We start from the raw sequence: 18,758 nt of genomic DNA on the forward strand, positions 1-18,758 counted from the left end.
TTCAATCATAAAGAGAACTTCAGATAAAGTACATAGGAGGAGGGATGGAAGTAATTGGAACTAAGCAGAATAATAGTATGACATGGACTGGATGGGCTGAAGGACTTGTCTGTGACTCTATGAATGAATAAACAGTCTCAACCACAAACCCTCATTTCTGCCTTACCAAATTGACCTTCATTTCTATTTTGTCAAAGTCTATCTCTCAACTTGTATTATTTGCCTCATAACTTATTAAATGTCATTGTTATTTCCTTGCCTTCCTTTGTTTACTGCTAATTTTCAAAGCTTTTCTAGTCATTGCTTGGGTTCAGCTAATTAATTCCCTTCCAAGTTCAGACAACCTCTGTTAGATTACTACTAAGTTTTTTTCAAGTGAGGATAAACTTCCATCTATAACTGTGGCTTTCTGAGCCCTGCTATAATCTTTTGAGAGGTTGAATCCTCTTGGAACCAATACTATCCTTACCAACCAGCTTATGGCTTTGCATCAAGCACTAGAATACTTTCAACTGTCTTTGGTCTGGTTTTCTCCCCTTACAAACTGCTTAATCCTTCTTGAAATCTTTAAAATGTTACCAAAGATTTAGTCACCTGTTGTTTAACCTAGTGCCAAATTTCATTTGATTATATTTTATTTAATGTTACAGGATATTAAGGCAATCTATTAAATGTAAGATGCGTTGTGGGCAGTAGTTCTATTTGGAATTGTATAAAATGCCTCTTGACAACACAAATCAATGGAATTTTTATATATTAAGAAAACCGCCAGCAGATTACTTAAGCATTGCCCACCTTTTTAATCCTTGCCTATTATCAACTGTGTTTTTCTATGTGTTTATCAACAGCATTCTTTGATATACTGATAATTTTCCCATCAGTGATGTCAAAATGGCCACCGACGGCTTAAATAAGAATCTTTCCCTGCAATAGAAGTTGAAGTCTCTGTTACAGTTTACACCACTCCACAAACAATACTTTATTCACATATTTTTTAAAGAGAACAAAATATTTGTATACTTTATTGTTATCTGTACAGAAAAATAACTATAAATTAACAGGGAGTAAGCGAAGAGACAGTTTCAGAATGACCCTGTATTAATAGGTAGATTCAGATATCACACGGTTGTTCCAGGAAGTTAGTGGTGTCCCTGAACTGGCCAGTAGGTTATAGTGTTGAAACACTGCAAACTCTCAAACTGTCCCTTCAGGATGCTAAAAAATAATAAAAATCCAATCTCATGTTCTAAATTGTGCAAACTCGAGGACATATATATGAGCTTACTGCTAAAGCTTTTACAGATTTCATGTTAAAAGAAGTAATTGAATTAGTTGTAACAAGAAAATCATATCAAACATTTAACAAAACACAAGAGATTCTGTTGATGCTGGAAATCTTGAGCAACCCACAAAAATTGCTGGAGGAATTCAGCAAACCGAAAACGCTGAGTTCCTCTGGCACTTTGTGCACGCTGCTCAAAGATTTTGCACCATTGTTTGGTTCAGTTAGGCATTAGTGTTAAAATGTTTTGGGTTCAAAATTATTTTTGGATGATTACATGAAACAGGTAGTATCAGAACAATTACCCCACTGTAATAGTTGGTCCCATTGGAACTGAGTTTGGCAATATGCATCATGGGTGAACAAGCTGATAAAAATATCCAAGGTGATCAGGAAAAAAGAATTACTGCTGATTTTCCTTCCCAATGTGATTGGCCTGGGTGGGACCTTTGCCGGCATGGTCCAGCTGGCCCAAAGGGGCTGTTTCCGTGTAGGTATCAAATTCTTCCATTCCAAATCATTACCACATTTAACATTTTCAGCAAGGTCTGGTCATGATACATTACTAGTTTTTGGCAAAATATGAAGTCGGTTTTTTAAAAACTTGGTCAACAAAAGCATGAGAAAACTGATGGGTACTGACAGTAACCCAGCTACATCAGTGGCTAATTATCAATAAATAATTGTCATCACAAAGTCTATCACTACCAAACAAATTAAATTAGTTGTAATTTATGAAATAAAGCCGATCATTTATTAGATAAAAGGAACAATCAATAAGAAGTGAACAGTAGACTATTTAACACAAAAAAACCCACAAGCAAGTCTGAGAGGAATGCTGTTTTCATAGGCTAAAACAAATAAAATAGATTTGTAAGTATATGCAATCAGTCTTCTATAAGTAGGACTATTTACAGACAAAGACTATATATTCTGTGTCAACATCAAATTTGCAACAGACTGTAGTAGTTGTCAGAATTGAATAAAATCAAACACTTAAGGATTTCTAACCATATGCCCACATTGAAACTCAATCTGAAGTGGAAAACCCCTCAGATCAATGGGATGAGGCTGTGCCATCTTGAATGGGACAGGACAGAACCTGGGACTTAAGCATGTATGTATTTGGGCTGAATGCACTTTACTTTTGTTTGCTCAGGCACTGAGCGCCAGCTGTCCCTGTACACTGCAGAAAAATAAAGGCCCGTCATGGTGCGTCAACAATAAACAGACTTATACAAGGGTCCAACAACAGCTGGTAATCAGGTGTTCCCACAGCAGGACTGATATAAATCAGATGCAAGGAGACCGCTCACTCTGCTTAATTTCAACTACAGCACCTAGACTCCAACCTCAGAACTGCACTTCCAGTATTTTACCAGTGAGATATTCAACGTGTGTGAATGAAGGCCGGGGAGTGGCAAAGGGAGGACAAGCATAAGCCCCAGACTCTCTTTATGCATTATGCATACATGAATATTTACTCTTCAACACTAAAATGCAGGGAAACTTTTCAAATCTCTGCAGATTCCATACACTGCATCTCAATACATTGGATCTTAGTTGTTCCAAGTATTTGTACTAACAATGTGCCTTTGCAATCAGGATTAGGCTACTGACCATCAGGATTAGGTGGACATTGACTTTAAGATGCTTGAGAAGCAAAGAACTTATACCCCATCATAGATTCAAATTCACAACCTGTATCAGGAACATTGTAACTAATGTATTTACTAATGAAGATGAGATCCTCATAAAAGAGATTTACCTTACTTATTGTAACCACTGAAGACTATTAATTGAGCAATGACTAGAAGGATCCCGGGGGTTCCTGTGACATTAAGCTGAGACAAGCACACTCACTTCTTCACTGTGTCTACCAAGGCCAGACTGAAAGAAACCAAAGTTCTCCCACAGACTTAATCGCTGTTCTCACTTCTCTGACTGTGTTCATTTGTTTGTGAAATGTCAGGGATTTATTCTAGGTTCCAAAAGTACCATTATTATGTTGTCCTCTCCACTCCGCAGTTAACTGAGAAGCAAAGAAGATAAACTGCTGAAGCTCAGTTTGGGGCTGGATAAGAGGATGATTCACCAGGCTCATGCAGTGCACATATCCTAACCTTATTTATCATCCTAAGCTGAAATCGGCAATTACATTCTGCCAATTAACTTCTAGGCAGGGTTTTGAACATGATTCTTCTGACAACAGAGGAATCGAACACTCAAAACCATGGCACCTTTAACTGCTTGTCTTTAACTAATTAGAGATACAAAATCATATCTGAATTATTATTTGCTTAAGTAACGGTGGTCTGCCTGAAGAAATCAGACACAGAAAAGTTAGAGAGGAACAGAAATGTTCTGACGTAATGGACACAAACTGAAAGGTGGTAATGAAACCACTGCAGAGTTCATCAGTAATCCCAGGTATGGAGTATCTTACAAGGTGACAGGACTGAAGTCAGGAGGTGACTCAGTGGTCAGATTCAGTGGCCGTTTGTCAAGGTGCACTTCTAAGGAAAATGGAAAATCTAACTGTAACTAATTGCAGGGATCTCCTTAAATTATCCAACTGCATGGGCAACCTTCTGCTAAGTGGTATCCTTTCAAAACATATTCAGTAGATCTTCCACTCCGTACTGGAGCTGCCTTGAAGTAATATCAAACCCCATGATAGATAGCCATAAATAGGTACCTAGCAGTGCAACTTACTGGACAGGTACACAGCTGTATTCCTACTCTGTAGGGCTGCGCATTATGGCACAAGTGGTGAGATTGCCTACAGGTAGAATCACATGATCATTATGAAATACCAAAAGGATTCATCAACTGCATTCAAATACCGTGGAATTAATACTGAAAAGCCTTGCCATTTTGTCTAATACTGAAATTGATAAAAGTTAAAACATTTATTTTGGAAAATACTTAGACTTTGCAATTGTAACTGATTAAAATCTGTGTGGTCCTCAATCTTTTTGAGGATTTTGTATCCAGTTCTGTCCAGTCCCAAAAAAGCATATATACAAAGACTTATAATCTAACCTTTAATTCTTTCTACTTTGAAACCATTCAGAGTTTATGTTTTGAGCTAAGAATTGCATCAAATACAGATGTTGAAGGGACACACTTTCTAAAGCTGTTAAAGTAAAAGTTACACAGCTAAGATCAGAGCACGTTTCTACAACATTCATGTAGACCGGCAAGATTAAGGTGTTGGAACTAGGTGGAATCTCTGGTGGTCTCTCACTGTGGAAGTGCCTTCAAGATTGCATTCACCTCCTCAGCCACAGCTGTCAATGCAAACTCAAACTGCTCCTGCAGAAAAATAACCCAACGTGGTTAGAATAGATTGCTATCTTATTTATGCGCAATAAGAGTTAACCTTTGGGAAACCATTTCCCTTATTCATTCCATGTTTCAGACATACAGCATTCATTACCCATCTCTCAACAGCTTGCTAGGCCATTTCAGGAGCACAAGAGCCAAATACAATTACTTTCATATATAGGCCAGGCCGGTTATGATACAACAGAATTCTTTAAAGGAAATGAGCAACTCAGATGTATTTTTATCATAATCAAATAGTTTCAGAGTCTTTACAATTCCAAATTTTATTTCTGTAGATTGAATTTAAATCCCCCAAGTGCCATGGTGGGATTCCAACTCATGTTTCTGTATTACTAGTCCAATGCTGCATTCTAAACATTTTGACACCTGTCTGTTTTTCTACTAAAACCTTATTAAAGTTCCATAGAGACTGAAGCTGTTGATATTTGCTACCCTTCCAATTTTTGTACCTCCTTTTCCCCATCTTGTTGGAGGAAAGCTATCACTGCTGTGGCTGAAATCTGCATCAGCTCTATAATGCACAGCAGTTATTTACTCAGGCCACTCAGACTATGAGACAGGATGATGGAGGAACCTGAAACCTGAAATTTCTACCACCAAGAAGGACAAAGGCAGCAAATGTATGGGAACATGGCCAACAGTGTGCCTCACATCCAGGTCACATTCTGTCCTGACCGGGAAACATTGCACTGGCCTTTCCATACCCTTGGGTCTAAATCCTGGAACTCCTCAACCTACAGCCCTGGGAGAGTACCTTTGCCAGAAGGACTGCTGCAATTGAAGTTGGCAGCTCACCCCTGCCTCCTGAAGGGCAATTAAAGAAGTTAACATATAGAATATAAAATGTAGAACCTGAAAGCACAATACAGGAACCCATGATGTTGTGCTGACCTTTTAACCTACTCTGGGATCAATCTAGCCCTTCCCTCCTACATAGTCCTTCAATCTTCTATCATCCTTGAACCTGTCTAAGAGTTTCTTAAATGCCCCTAATGTATCTGTCTCTACCACTACAGGCTGTCCCATGCACCCACCACTCTGTGTAAAAAAAACCTGTCTCTGACATCCTTACTATACTTTCCTCCAATCACCTTAAAATTATGGCTCCTCATATTAGTCATTTACGCTTTGGGAAAAAGTCTCTGGCTATCTACTTGATCTACTCCTCTTATCAGCTTGTACCTTTATGTCAAGTCACCTCTCATGCTCTTTTACTCCAAAGAGGAAAGCCCTAGCTTGCTCAACCTATCCTCCTAAGACATGCTCTCTAGTCCCAGACAGCATCCTGGTAAACCATCTCTGCATCTTCTCTAAAGCTTCTATATCCTTCCTATAATGAGGTGACCCGGACTGAGAACAATATTCCAGGAGTGGTCTAATCAGGGCTTTATGCATTACCTCATAACTCTTGACCTAATGAAGGCCAGCACACCATATGCCTTCATAATGACTCTATCAAATGCTGGCATTTCCAGGGATGCCTTCATTCGAAGAAAAAGAACGGAAAACAACTGGACCTGGCAAGACAAGTGTGACTTTAAACAGAGATAGATGCTTGCATATGATCCAGGTCTCACTACAATGATGCCACTGCAGACTGTGGGAATCAGGGGTGATTGTTCTCCTGACTCAAATTCACCCCAACCGGTTGGAGTAATAGACTCCAACTAGATTTGTTCTGAAATTCAAAATCCTCCGAATGTGATGAGGTTTTTAAACACGAGTCTCTTTCTTTCTGTCGGATTTCTGCTCTCAGGACGACGGCGGGGGGAGGAAGCAGGAATGAGGGAAATGGTGGGCAGGGGCGGGTGAGAGTGATCATGAGTGGGAGGGGTTCCGAGGGATAGTGTAATGGTGATCATGGGTCGGAGGGATTTTAGAGGGAAGGAACTCCTGAGAAATTGAGGGGGAAGGTTTCATAGAAGGCAGTGGCACCCTGATGGCAAGTGTTGACTGATGTGGGTTGAGAGCAGGGTATCTTGTGGTGTGCTGGTTTATTTGGTAACACACAGTGTTGTTGGAATTCAGTGGGTCAGGCACCATCTATGGAGGCAAGTAGGCAGTTGATGTTTTGGGCCAAGATCCTTCACCTGGACTGGATGAAGTAGAACACAGAACAGAACACAGAGCGTAGTCCAGATGAAGGGTCTTGATCTGAAATAATGACTACGATTTCCCACCACCGATGCTGCCTGACCTACTGAGTTCCTCCCACACGTACCGTGCAGTACCTGCAGTCTCCTGTGCCTCTGGTTTATTGGATAACAGGCCTATCTTTCCGGGCCTGTAAAACCACTTACTTTGCCTTCTCACCAGCACAGTAGACATAGAGTCATTCAGTCATGTGGGACTACAGCACAGAAACACACTATTCAGCCCATCTAGTTCATGCCAACTTGTTTTTCTGCTACTAGAAGCCAGACCACAACTCTCCATTAGCCTGTCATCCATGTACCTATCCAAACTTCTCTTAACTGTGAAAGCCACATCCACCACCTCTGCTGGCAGCTCACCCCACACTCTCACCACCCTCTGAAGAAGTTCCCCCTCATGTTCCCCTTAAATATTTCACCTTTCACCCTAAGCATATGGCTCCTAGTGCTCACCTGACTCAAGTTCAGGAGAAAAAGCCTGCTGGCATTTACCCTATCTCTACCCCTCACAATTTTGTATGCCTCTTTGACATGTCCCCTCATTCTCCTATGCCTCACTTATTACCATAGACCTGTTAGTTTTCCCAAGCTCTGAGTTACCCAGCCAATATAAGCTTAGGTAATGTGACTTCCAACAAAGGATTGTCGTGGTATTTAAAAGAATCCCGTGAGGGGATTAGTTACTTGTTTCTCCCACCTGGTGGGTGGTAGAAGCCATTATTTTAAAAGAGAAGATTATTTTCTCCTTAAAAGCAAAATGAATTTCAGACCTTTGGGAAAAGTGCAGGGGTTGTCCTAATTGGATAGTTCATTTAGAGAACTGGTGCAGGAATAATGGAGCAAGTGGCTGTGTGATTTATTTCAGACACTGGAAGGAAGTCAGTTTTCAGAGAGACATGTTCCAACAGAGACTCCAACCTTGAAATATTGACCTGCCCTCCCTCCTCTCAGCTGTCCATGGACCCACTGGGTATTTGAAGTGCATCTGATTTCCATTTCTTCTCGTAGAAGAAGATGATGTTCTAATCATTTGACTTGCTCCTTGAGCATTATAAAATAGCATATTACTATTAAGTGTGAAGAAGCTTTTCCTTAAGCAAAATCTGTTTCGGCAGAACTAATTCAGTCATTGGCAATAAGTGGGATGGTTAGTAAACGATACTGGTATTATCTCTCACCTTCTAGTGTGCTACAGGACTTAATATAATTGACATTTCAAACCTGACTTTCCCTCCACAGATTTAAATGAATTCTGGGCCCTTTTAGTCTTTATTTGTATTCAGCGATGTGAGTGTATGGTTTGTTTAAATCGATCAAAAAACAAACCCAGAACTCTCCAGAGAGAACCTCCTGCTGGCCTGTAATTAGATATTTATCATTCACCACGCGTCTGAATAAATAAATTAGAGTGTGTGAGAAGGCATGTCGTTGCCTAGCAGCAGTCGGAGCCAGCTTCCGTGGTGATTAGGATTCTTCCACTTCGGTCCATGATGGAGAACAGAAACTTGACTCGGTCCTTTAGGACACCTGAGGGCACTGGGGTAAGCTTAAAATGAAGGACCCTAGCCTCAGATAACACTGCAAGCACCGAGCAAATGGTTCCATTCTCAGAATAAATAAAAGACTAGGATTTTTTTATCTCTCTCTCCCCATGCCCCCCCACCCTGTCCGCCAGCTCCATCGCCCCCTCCTCTTGTTTTCTTTCTAATGTGCCTTGATTTGATGCACGACTTCCATCTTCATTCAGGGGCAGAGGTTATTTAATATCTTGAGCCATTCACTGTCTGGTTTGTGATCTTAGCACCTTTCCCTTAATATCTTCAGTCATGAAATAAAATATAAAATTATAGGGCATTGGAACAGAATTAGGCCATTCGGCCCATTGAGTCTGCTCTACCATTTCATCATGGCTGATAATATTATCCCTCTCAATCCCATTCTCCTGACTTCTCCCATGTACTATTTGATGCCCTTGCTAGTTAAGAACTTATCAATCTCCACTTTAACTATAACTCTCAAGTTTAAAATTGACACCTGGCCTTTCATCATTTTTCTCAAGAGGACCACAAACTTGTCATAGACTTTGGAAGCCTGCATGCCTCAAAGAGGTATGTTGGCTGGAGTCAAGAGCCTTGTGCTTCGCTTTTTGGTAGGGTCTCCCATGCCAAACAGGCCAGAGTAAGAGTGGTCCACCAGTCCACCAAGTTTGAGGATTCAGGCTGACAATCCTGAATGGTCAAGAAAAAAAATTGCTATGGAAACAGCAATGAAGAATCCTTCTATATCTGTGTGCAATAGTATTCCTGAGTCTTAGCATTAAGAAATACAAACCCACCTCTTTCTTGAATGTATTTAAAGACGAGGCCTCACCTACCCTCTCTGCTAGGGACGTGCACGGAAGACAGTAGTGAAAACCGAGAGGAAGCGACTGGCATGATGAGGGAAGCCCTGAACCAAGAACAAGTACACAATAGAGAAAATGGCCAAGGACAGACAGAGATCGAGGACCTTCATTGCTGCCCTTAGGGCCAGTGATGTAAACAGGCAGTAAGTATCATCATTTGCAGTTTGCAGGAGGAAGTTCCAAATTTCTGACTTCCCCTGTGTGGAAGTGTTTTCCTATTTTCATTTAGGAAGGCCCCACACTATGGATATGCAGGTCTGAAACTCCTTAATCATCCTCTACCTTAACAAGTTCAGTGATATCATCCTCTAAATTCAAGGCAGCAAAGGTTTACAATGTAGACTCTAGACACTAGAATACTACAGCACAGTACAGGCCCTTCAGCCCTCGATGTTGTGCCGACCCATATATTCCTTAAAAAAAGTACTAAGCCCACACTACCTCGTAACCCTCTATTTACCTTTCCACGAGAGGAGGATCTAAATTTCACCTTAACCTACCTTTGTCTGAACCATCACTGGTCTCTGGTCTCTCAGGTGTTCCAGCGTTGCAGCTATATCAATCTCCTTGGCTCCTGTAAATAAGTCAAAAATTGAAGCGATGTCAAAGTGTTCCATCATTTCGATAGAGCTCATGCATAGATTAGCTTTATTTGTCACATGCACATCAATGCATACAGTGAAATGTGTCACTTGCATCAAATCACATCAGCAAGGAGAGTGCTGGGCAGCTACAAGATACCACCACGCCTCTGGCTCCATTATAGCATGCCCACAACTCTCTAACTTTACATCTTTTTCTTCTTCTGACTTTTAATGGCGGTTGACAGTCCAACTTGAAGGTACATTACCACCACCAACTGGACTGGAGTGTGTTGTAGAGAGTTGGGAAATAAAACCCTTACTAGTTCTTTATCAAATGAAAATTTTCCCTCAAAGCCCTAAACATTGTAAATAATGAAATACAATATTGTGAATTAAAGTCTCCTCCATAACTTAGTAAAGTTTTTAAATGAAAACTATCAACCCCAGTGATAGTAGTGCAGCCTGCGTTTGCTTTCGTTCAACCTTAAACGTTTAACATTGTAAAAGAATGTGCTCAACGATTTCATAATGATGACAAAACCTATACTCCCCAGAGTGATGTTTTCCAACAAGATATAAAGAATAATTAAGCATAGTATGCCCATTTCTAAGTGGAGCAATATAATCCCTTCCCTTCTTGTTTTACCTCCTTCTCCCATCAATCCAACAGTGCCCTTATGATCATTATCTCACAAGTCTGGCCATAATCCCTTAATTCTTAGCATCAACAACCCCTTAGCTTCTGATTTTTTAAGTAGAAAGTCTATATCTTTAAACAGCTTTTATGGCCAAACGATCAAAGCGCTCATTCCCCTCAACACCTCGACGTGCAGGAACCCATAAGATGAGGACATGCAGACCAATAATTTGAATATGAAATGGTTTGAAGAGTTTCCAGCAGTAAATCTGACCTACTGCTAGAATGACCTGTTTTAAGACTAATCAAAATGAAAAAAGAATCTGAACAAATTACAACTTTGCAAGAACAAATTTCCCAAATTTCCTTCACCCACTCTAAGCCCAAAATGATGACAACAACCTAATAACATATATGTGTGTGTATGTGTGTGCACGCGCATGCGTGTGCATAAGCGTGTGTGTGTGTGTGAGCACGCGTGCATCTGTCTGTATATGTCTGTGGGTCCTCGTGTGTGTGTGCGTTTGTGCATGCACATGTGCGCGTGTGTGTGTGTGCGCGCCCAAGACCTTTGCACAGTACAGTATATACATTTCTAATTGCAATTTATAGCTTTTTAATGTAATCCAGTGTACTGCTGTCACAAAACAACACATTTCATGACATATGCCAGTGATATTAAATCTGATTCTGACTCTGATGTCTCCATAATCTCTGGACCAGGGGTGCACAACCTTTTTAATGCCACAAACCCCTACCATTAGCTGAGGGATCTGTGGACCCCAGGGTGGGAACCCCTGTGGTTAATGGTAAGACTCAAAAATTATAAAAAAAAAGTTGGGAACCCCTGTTCTAGACAGACCAGATGGCTGAACCAGGGATTGCAGCTTCTATACATTTGGGGCATGCCATTTCGCATCAAGAACAGGAGAAATTTCTTCACCTGCTCATAAGCTCATGGAACTCTCAAGCACAGAGAGTAGTTGAGCCCTGGTCATTAGATACTCTTCAGAAAGGGGTGTATTTCTAAATGCTAATGGGATGAAGGGATATGTGGAGAAGTGGGGACAAAAGAACCAACCCAAAGGACCACATAGACTATTCTCCTCCCTTTATGCATATTTCCTCTCTGGAAAGGACACTAACTGACACAGTGGTGTCAAGAAAACAACCTCTCCCTCAATGTCGCAAAAACAAAGGAGCTGGTTTGGTCTACAGGAGGAATGGAGACAGGCTATTGACATCAATGGAACTGGGGTTGAGAGGGTGAACAGCTTTAAGTTCCTCGGCTTAAACGTTACCAAGGATCTCATGTGGTCTGTGCATACTGGCTGTGTGGTGAAAATGGCACAACAGCTCCTCTTTCACTTCAGATGGTTGAAGAAGTTTGGTATGGGCCCCCAAATCCTAAGAACTTTCAAAAGGGGCACAATTGAGAGCATCCTGACTGGCTGCATCACAGCCTGGTATGGGAAATGTATTTCCCTCAATCGCAGGGCTCTGCAGAGAGTGGTGTGGACAGCCCAACGCATCTGTAGATGTGAACTTCTCACTATTCAGGACATTTACAAAGATAGGTGTTTAAAAAGGGCCAGAAGGATAATTGAGGACCTGAGCCACCCCAACCAGCTGCTACCATCCAGGAAATGGTACCGCAGCATAAAAGCCAGTACCAAAAGGCTCTGGGACAGCTTCTTCCACCAGGTCATCAGACTGATTAATTCATGCTGACACAACTGTATTTCTATGTCATATTGTTGTACATACTACTTATTACAAATTACTATAAATTGCACGTTGCACATTTAGTGGAGACGTAACATAAAGATTTTTTACTCCTCATGTATATGAAGGATGTAAGTAAAAAAGTCAATTCAATTCAATTCATAACTGCCAAGTTTACTGGCAAAGTTTGCTTTCAAGAATAAACTGATCAAAAGTTCTCTCTAATCAAATAGTGATGCCAGTTTGAAGCGCACAGAACTAGAAGTAATAACTGTTTGTTAATGGTGGTATGGATGGCTTGAAGTGGTAAATTTGCACAATAATCTTATTGTGGTGGTGGGAATGGCTTGAAGTGGTAAATTTGCACAATAATCTTATTGTGGTGGTGGGAATGGTTTGGAGTGGTAAATTGTACAGTGATTTTATTGTGGCGATGGGAATAGTTTGGAGTGGTAAATTGTACAGTGATTTTATTGTGGTGATGGGAATGGTTTGGAGTGATAAGTTTAATGTTATTGTGTGTACATTTCTTTCCCTGTTTACCATGCATTGGTACCATTGGCCTGAGAGTACTGAGTAAGCAGGAGGAAAGTATGCAGTAAATGCCAGGAGCCTTGGGAGCATTGATGTGTAGGGGGATCTTAGGGTGTAAGTCCACAACTCACTGAAAGTGGCTACACAAGTAGAGAGGGTGCTAAAGGAAGTATATGGTGTATCTCTCTTCATCAGTCAGGGCACTGATTTTCAGAATAGGGAAGTCATGTTTCAGTTTATAAAACCTTTCATTCAGCCACATTTAGAGTATTGTATGCATTTTTGGTTGCTGACTTTCAGGAAGGATGTGAAAGATTTGTTAAGATAGTAGAAGTTCACCAGGACATTGCCTGGATTAGAGATTGTTAGCTCTAACGCAAAGTTTGACAAACTTGGATTGATTCCTCTGGGGTATCGGAGGCTGAAGGACGACCTGATTGAAGTGGATAAAATTATGAGACATGTGGACAATATGTAGCCACACACACAAAATGTTGGAGGAACTCAGCAAACCAGGCAGCATCTATGGAGGGGAATAAACAGCTGATGTTTCAGGCTGCGACTCTTCATAGATGCTGCCTGATTTGCTGAGATCCTCCAGCACTTTGTGCGTGTTGTTCAAGATTTCCATCATCTGTCGAATGTCTTGTGTTGAGGATAGATGGCTGGAGTATTTCTCCCACAGTGGATGTGTCAAAACTAGACAGCATAGTTTTAAGGTCAGAGGGGGAAAGATTAAAAAGGATTTATAAGTTTTTGTTTACCCAGAGAATGGTAGGTGTTTTAACCTGTTGCCAGGGGAGATGGTGGAAGCAGATATGATTGTAACATTTAGACTATAAGACCATAAGATATAGGAGCAGAATTAGGCCATTTGGCCTATCGAGTCTGCTCTGCCATTTCATCATGGCTGATCCAATTTTCTTCTCAACTTCAATCTCCTGCCTTCTCCCCGTATCTCTTCATGCCCTGACCAATAAAGAATCTATCAACCTCTGCCTTAAATATACTTGGCCTCCACAGCTAATCTAAGAGGCATTTAGACAGGCACATGAACAGGCAGGGAATGGAGGGATATGGACCTTACGCAATTGAATTAGGTTAGTTAGATTGGCATGGTTGGCACAAACTTTGTGGGCCAAGTGGCCTGTTCTTATTCTGTACTGCTCTGTGTTCTATATTTGATGGAGGAACTCACCTCATTGAGCAGCATCTGTGGAGGGAAAAGAAATGTGGATGCTTCAGGTTGAAAACCTGCATCAGGTCTACTGGGTACTTCTATCGACCATGGGGAAGTAGTATGTTCACGTTATGCAACAGTGCTTTGTAAGGGGAAGGCTTACAATTGACAATTTATGCATCTGTGGGTTCAGGGCCCAAGAGGTGAACCATGAACACCCGAGGAACCAAAGCTGACATCGACTGACCAGGGATACGGCCAGCGGAGATCTCTCAGCAATCTGGTTGGCCAGGAGCCAGCAGAGACTAGCGGCCAGCATGACAGAACACAAACACAAACGCGAGCACTCAGCAGAAACAACGCTCAGTTTGCAATGATGATGTCACCTCGACTGGGATTGAAACGTTTGCGACCTGACCTCCAGGCTCGGTGAACAACCCTAGAAACAAGGTTTACAATGGCCAAACTATATAGCAGCCACAACAAACAGACACTAGTGTTGAGTCCTTATTACAAGACCATAAGACATAGAAGCAGAATTGGGCCATTTGTCCCAGTGATTCTGCTCTGCCGTTCTATCAGGGCTGATTTATTATCCCTCTCAATCCTATTCTCCTTCCTTCTACCCATAACCTTTGATGTTCCCACTTATCAACCTCCACTTTAAGTATACCCAATGACTTGGCCTCCACAGCCATCTGTGGCAATAAATTCCACAAATTCATCACTCTGTGGCGAAAGGAATATCTCCACATTCTGTTATAATGGGTCATCCTTCTGTTCTGAAGTGTTGTGTTCTGGTCCTAGACTCCCCTACTATAGGATGCAACCTGTCCACATTCACCCTACTTAGGCCATATAGTTGATAGGTTTCAATGAGATCTCCCTTCATCTTCTAAATTCCAGCAAGTCTAGGTCCAGAGGCATGCTATATGGCTGAGGTTCTATAAGTCGGACAGGACGTTGAGTACTATGAACAGTCAGGGTCCCTTATTTAAGAAAGGAAGTGCTGGTATTGGAGAGGATCCAAAGGAGGTTCACAAAAGTCATCCCGGGAATGAACAGGTTAGCATATGAAGAATGTTTGATGATTCAGGTGTGTACTCACTAAAGTTCTGAAGAGTGGGGGAGGAGGAGTAAATCTCATTGAAACCTGTAGAAGATTGAAAGGCCTAGATAGAGTGGTTGTAGAGAGAATGTGTCCTACAATGGGGAGTCCATTGTGGGTGCAGTCTCAGAGAGCAAAAGAAAGGACATACAAAAAAGCAAAAATTAGTGGGAAGAGAGAAGATTGGGAGGTTTTTAAAAACCTACAGTGAGCAACTAAAAAAAAAATCATTACAAGGGAAGAGATGAAACATGAAAGCAGACGAGCACATAATATTGAAGTGGATAGTAAAAGTTTTTTCCAAGTATGTTAAAAGAGAAATGAGAGTGGAAAAAGGACAGCTACAAAAAGAGGCAGGAGAAATAAAAAAGGGGGACAAGGAGATGGCTGATGAACTAAATGACTATTTTGCATCAGTCTTCACTGTGGAAGACACTAGCAGTGTGCCTGATGTTGTATTGTGTGAAGGAAGAGAAGTGGGTGCAGTTACTATTACAAGGGAGAAGGTGCTCAAAAAGCTGAAAGATCTAAAGGTACATAAGTCACCCAGACCAGATGAACTGCACCCTAAGGTTCTGAAAGAGGTAGCTTTGGAGATTATGGTGGCATCAGAAATGATCTTTCAAAAATCATTGGACTCTGGCATGGTGTCAGAGGACTGGAAACTGTGAATGTCACTCCACTCTTTAAGAAAGGAGGTGGAAATTATAGACCAGCGGTTGGGAAGATGTTGGAGTCAATTGTTAAGGATGAGGTGATGGAGTACTTGGTGACCCAGGACAAGATAGTACAAAGTCAGCACTGTTTCCTTCAGGAAAAACCCTGCCTGACAAACCTGTTGGAATTCTTTGAGGAGATTACAAGTAGGATAGATAAAGGGGATGCAGTGGATGTTGAATATTTGGACTTTCAGAAGGCCTTTGACAAGGCACCACACAAGAGGCTGCTTCCCAAGTTAAGAGCACATGGTGTTACAGGAAAGTTACTAACATGGTTGGCTGCTAGTGACTAGTGGTGTTCTGCAGGGGTCGGTGTTGGGACCGCTTTTTTTTATGCTGTATCTAAATGATTTAGATGATGGAATAGATGGCTTTGTTGCCAAATTTGCAGATGATATGAAGATTGGATGAGGGGCAGGTAGTGTTGAGGAAACAGGTAGGATGCAGAAGCACTTATGCAGATTAGGAGAATGGGCAAGAAAATAGCAAATGAAATAGAATGTTGGAAAATGCATGGTCATGCACTTTGGTAGTAGAAATAAATGTGCGGACTATTTTCTAAACAGAGAGAAAATCCAAAAGTCTGAGATGCAAAGGGACTTGGGAGTACTTGTGCAGAACAGGGTTATCACATGAGGAATGCTTGATGGCTCTGGGTCTGTACTCGCTGGAATTTAGAAGGATGAGGGGGGAAGGGATCTCATTGAAACCTTTTGTATGTTGAAAGGCCTAGACAGAGTAGATGTGGAAAGAGCAAACACGAGGAAATCTGCAGATGCTGGAAATTCAAACAACAACACACACAAACACTACCAGCATTTTGTGTGAGATGTGGAAAGGATGTTTCCCATGGTGGGAGAGTCTAGGACAAGAGGACACAGTGTCAGGATAGAGCAAGGGTCGGCAACCTGCGGCTCCGGAGCCGCATGCGCCTCTTTGATCTCTGTGCTGCGGCTCCCCGTAGTTTGTTAGTTTTTGAAATGTAACTCGAAATTTGAAGATTATGGTGATCTTGTACAATCTAAAAACGTCGTGGAGACCCCATTTCCTGGCACATCCGAACCGGCTCACAATTAGCCACCGTTCCGGCTAAGGGAGATAGCCTACGGGGATTTGTGAGTATGTGTCTTTTGGAGCATCCGCGCCCACGGGGACGGGTTGAGGGAGGCTTTAAATCAAGGCTGTTTAGTTCGAATCAAGTTACCTTTGACTGCAGTGTCTTTATTTTAGCGCTGCGTGTAGCGCTACACTGCTACAACGTGTTTTTTATCACTATTAATATACATCACCACTGCCAATGCCTGACACCCGCCAGTGCGCGCTTTCTTTTAATTCTTCGATCCAAGGTAGGCTACCTATGGAGTAACCTTCAACCCAACGTCTTTTTTTCAGAGTTCAAAATGTTTTTGTTGCATGCAGAAATGTAATTTCGTTTTCTCTGCAGGAGTTCATCAATTTCATAAATGCAACACATTATAGTTTGTTTATACATAGCATAAAGGCAAAAAAAAACCCGTTGTATGCAGTGTTATTTCATTTTAAATGTCAAACGGGTTTTGTGGCTCCCAGTGTTTTCTTTTCTGTGGGAAATGGGTCCATATTGGCTCCTTCAGTGGTAAACGTTGCCGACCCCTGGGATAGAGGGTCGCCCTTTCAAAACAGAGATGCGGAGAAATTTCTTTAGCCAAAGGGTGGTGAATTTGCGGAATCTGTTGCCACGTGCAGCTGTGGATGCCGGGTCGGTGGGTGTATTTAAGGCAGAGATTGATAGGCTCTTGACTGAACATGGCATCGAAGATTACAGGGAGAAGGCCGGGAACTGGGATTGAGGAGAAGAAAAAAAGATCAGCTATGATCGAATGGCAGGGTAGACTCAATGGGCCAGATGGCCTAACTCTGCTCCTACATAATGGTTGTGGTTATGGTTATGGAATAGAAGGATGTCCCTTTCGAAAAGAGATGAGGAATTTCTTTAGCCAAATTGTGGGAAATCTGTGGAATTCATTGCTACCAAAGGCTGTGGAGGCCAAGTCATTGGGTACATTTAAAGGAGAGGTTGATAGGTTTTTGATTAGTAATTCATCAAATATTACGGGGGGAAGGTATATCAGCCACGATGAAGTGGCAGAGCAGGCATGATGGGCCAAAATGGCCTAATTCTGTTCCAATGTCTAATGGTCTTATATGGTTCATTATCATTGCTCTGTAAACTGTGACTCATCTATTTAAACATAATCAGTAGTTCAACACCTTTACATTGACAGTGATCAATTAATAATTATCAGTCTTACAGTAATCACATACGGAAAGCCTCCTTCTCACCTTTCCATTTTAATTGTGGCCAAAATCACTTATTAATGAAAGCCAGAATGGGAATAACTCACTGAACATTTACCTAATTACCGATAATAAATCTAGCAACCTCGTCTTCTGTCATTTTTTTATATAGAAGTACCCACATTTCTCATAAATATTCATTAAAAATACACTTCCTGCTCTGGCAGTATGCGCTCTGCAGGATGTGCAAATTCCTAGTTTTGTGTGGTTAATTGCCCTTGTGATGTTCCTGCTCAGTTTAAAATGGCTTGAATTTACAGTGACAGTAAAGAGGGTGTTAAGATTCCAAGCCACACTCTGAAAGAGATTCAGCCACATGACTTGAATAGATGCAAATGCATTAGTGGCTTCAGGGTCATTATGTAAAGACAAAAGAGTACAAGTGACAACCGAGTGAGTATTGAACAAATTACATCCTTGTTTGTCAGTGCTATGATTGCTTCAGATACCCACCCCAGTGTCGATTTTATATCCAGGAGCGAGTCGGGTTAGTGTCAGAGCAGCAACAAGCAATCTGCTGGGAGGAACTCAGTGGGTTGGGTAACATCTGCGGGTGGGGCAAAGAGGAGGGAATTGTCAATTTTTTGAGTCAAAACCTTGCAAGAGGATTCGTGCTGGGATTTCACCCAAAATGTCAATAATTCCTTCCCCCCCAACTTCACAGGTGCTGCTCGACCCGCTGAGTTCCTACAGCGGGTCACTCGATGCTTCAGATCCCAGCTTCTGCAGTCTCCTGAGTGTCCC

General features: G+C 41.6%; 1 protein-coding gene across 2 annotated transcripts in view; it reads right to left on the reverse strand.

Annotated features, from left to right (window-relative positions):
* Nucleotides 1-1,554: 1,554 nt before the first annotated feature.
* Nucleotides 1,555-18,758, reverse strand: part of ptprn2 (protein tyrosine phosphatase receptor type N2) — a 1,015,920-nt gene continuing 998,716 nt past the window's right edge. For both annotated transcript variants that reach the window (XM_059971881.1, XM_059971880.1), the window contains 2 exons: nucleotides 9,691-9,764; nucleotides 1,555-4,600 (listed from right to left, as the gene is read on the reverse strand). In XM_059971881.1, coding sequence (XP_059827864.1) covers nucleotides 4,529-4,600; nucleotides 9,691-9,764 — 146 coding nt within the window. In that variant the 3' untranslated portion in view covers nucleotides 1,555-4,528. The remainder of the gene's footprint in view (nucleotides 4,601-9,690; nucleotides 9,765-18,758) is intronic.

Source organism: Hypanus sabinus, chromosome 6 (assembly GCF_030144855.1).
Source record: "Hypanus sabinus isolate sHypSab1 chromosome 6, sHypSab1.hap1, whole genome shotgun sequence".
Lineage (NCBI taxonomy): Eukaryota > Metazoa > Chordata > Chondrichthyes > Myliobatiformes > Dasyatidae > Hypanus > Hypanus sabinus.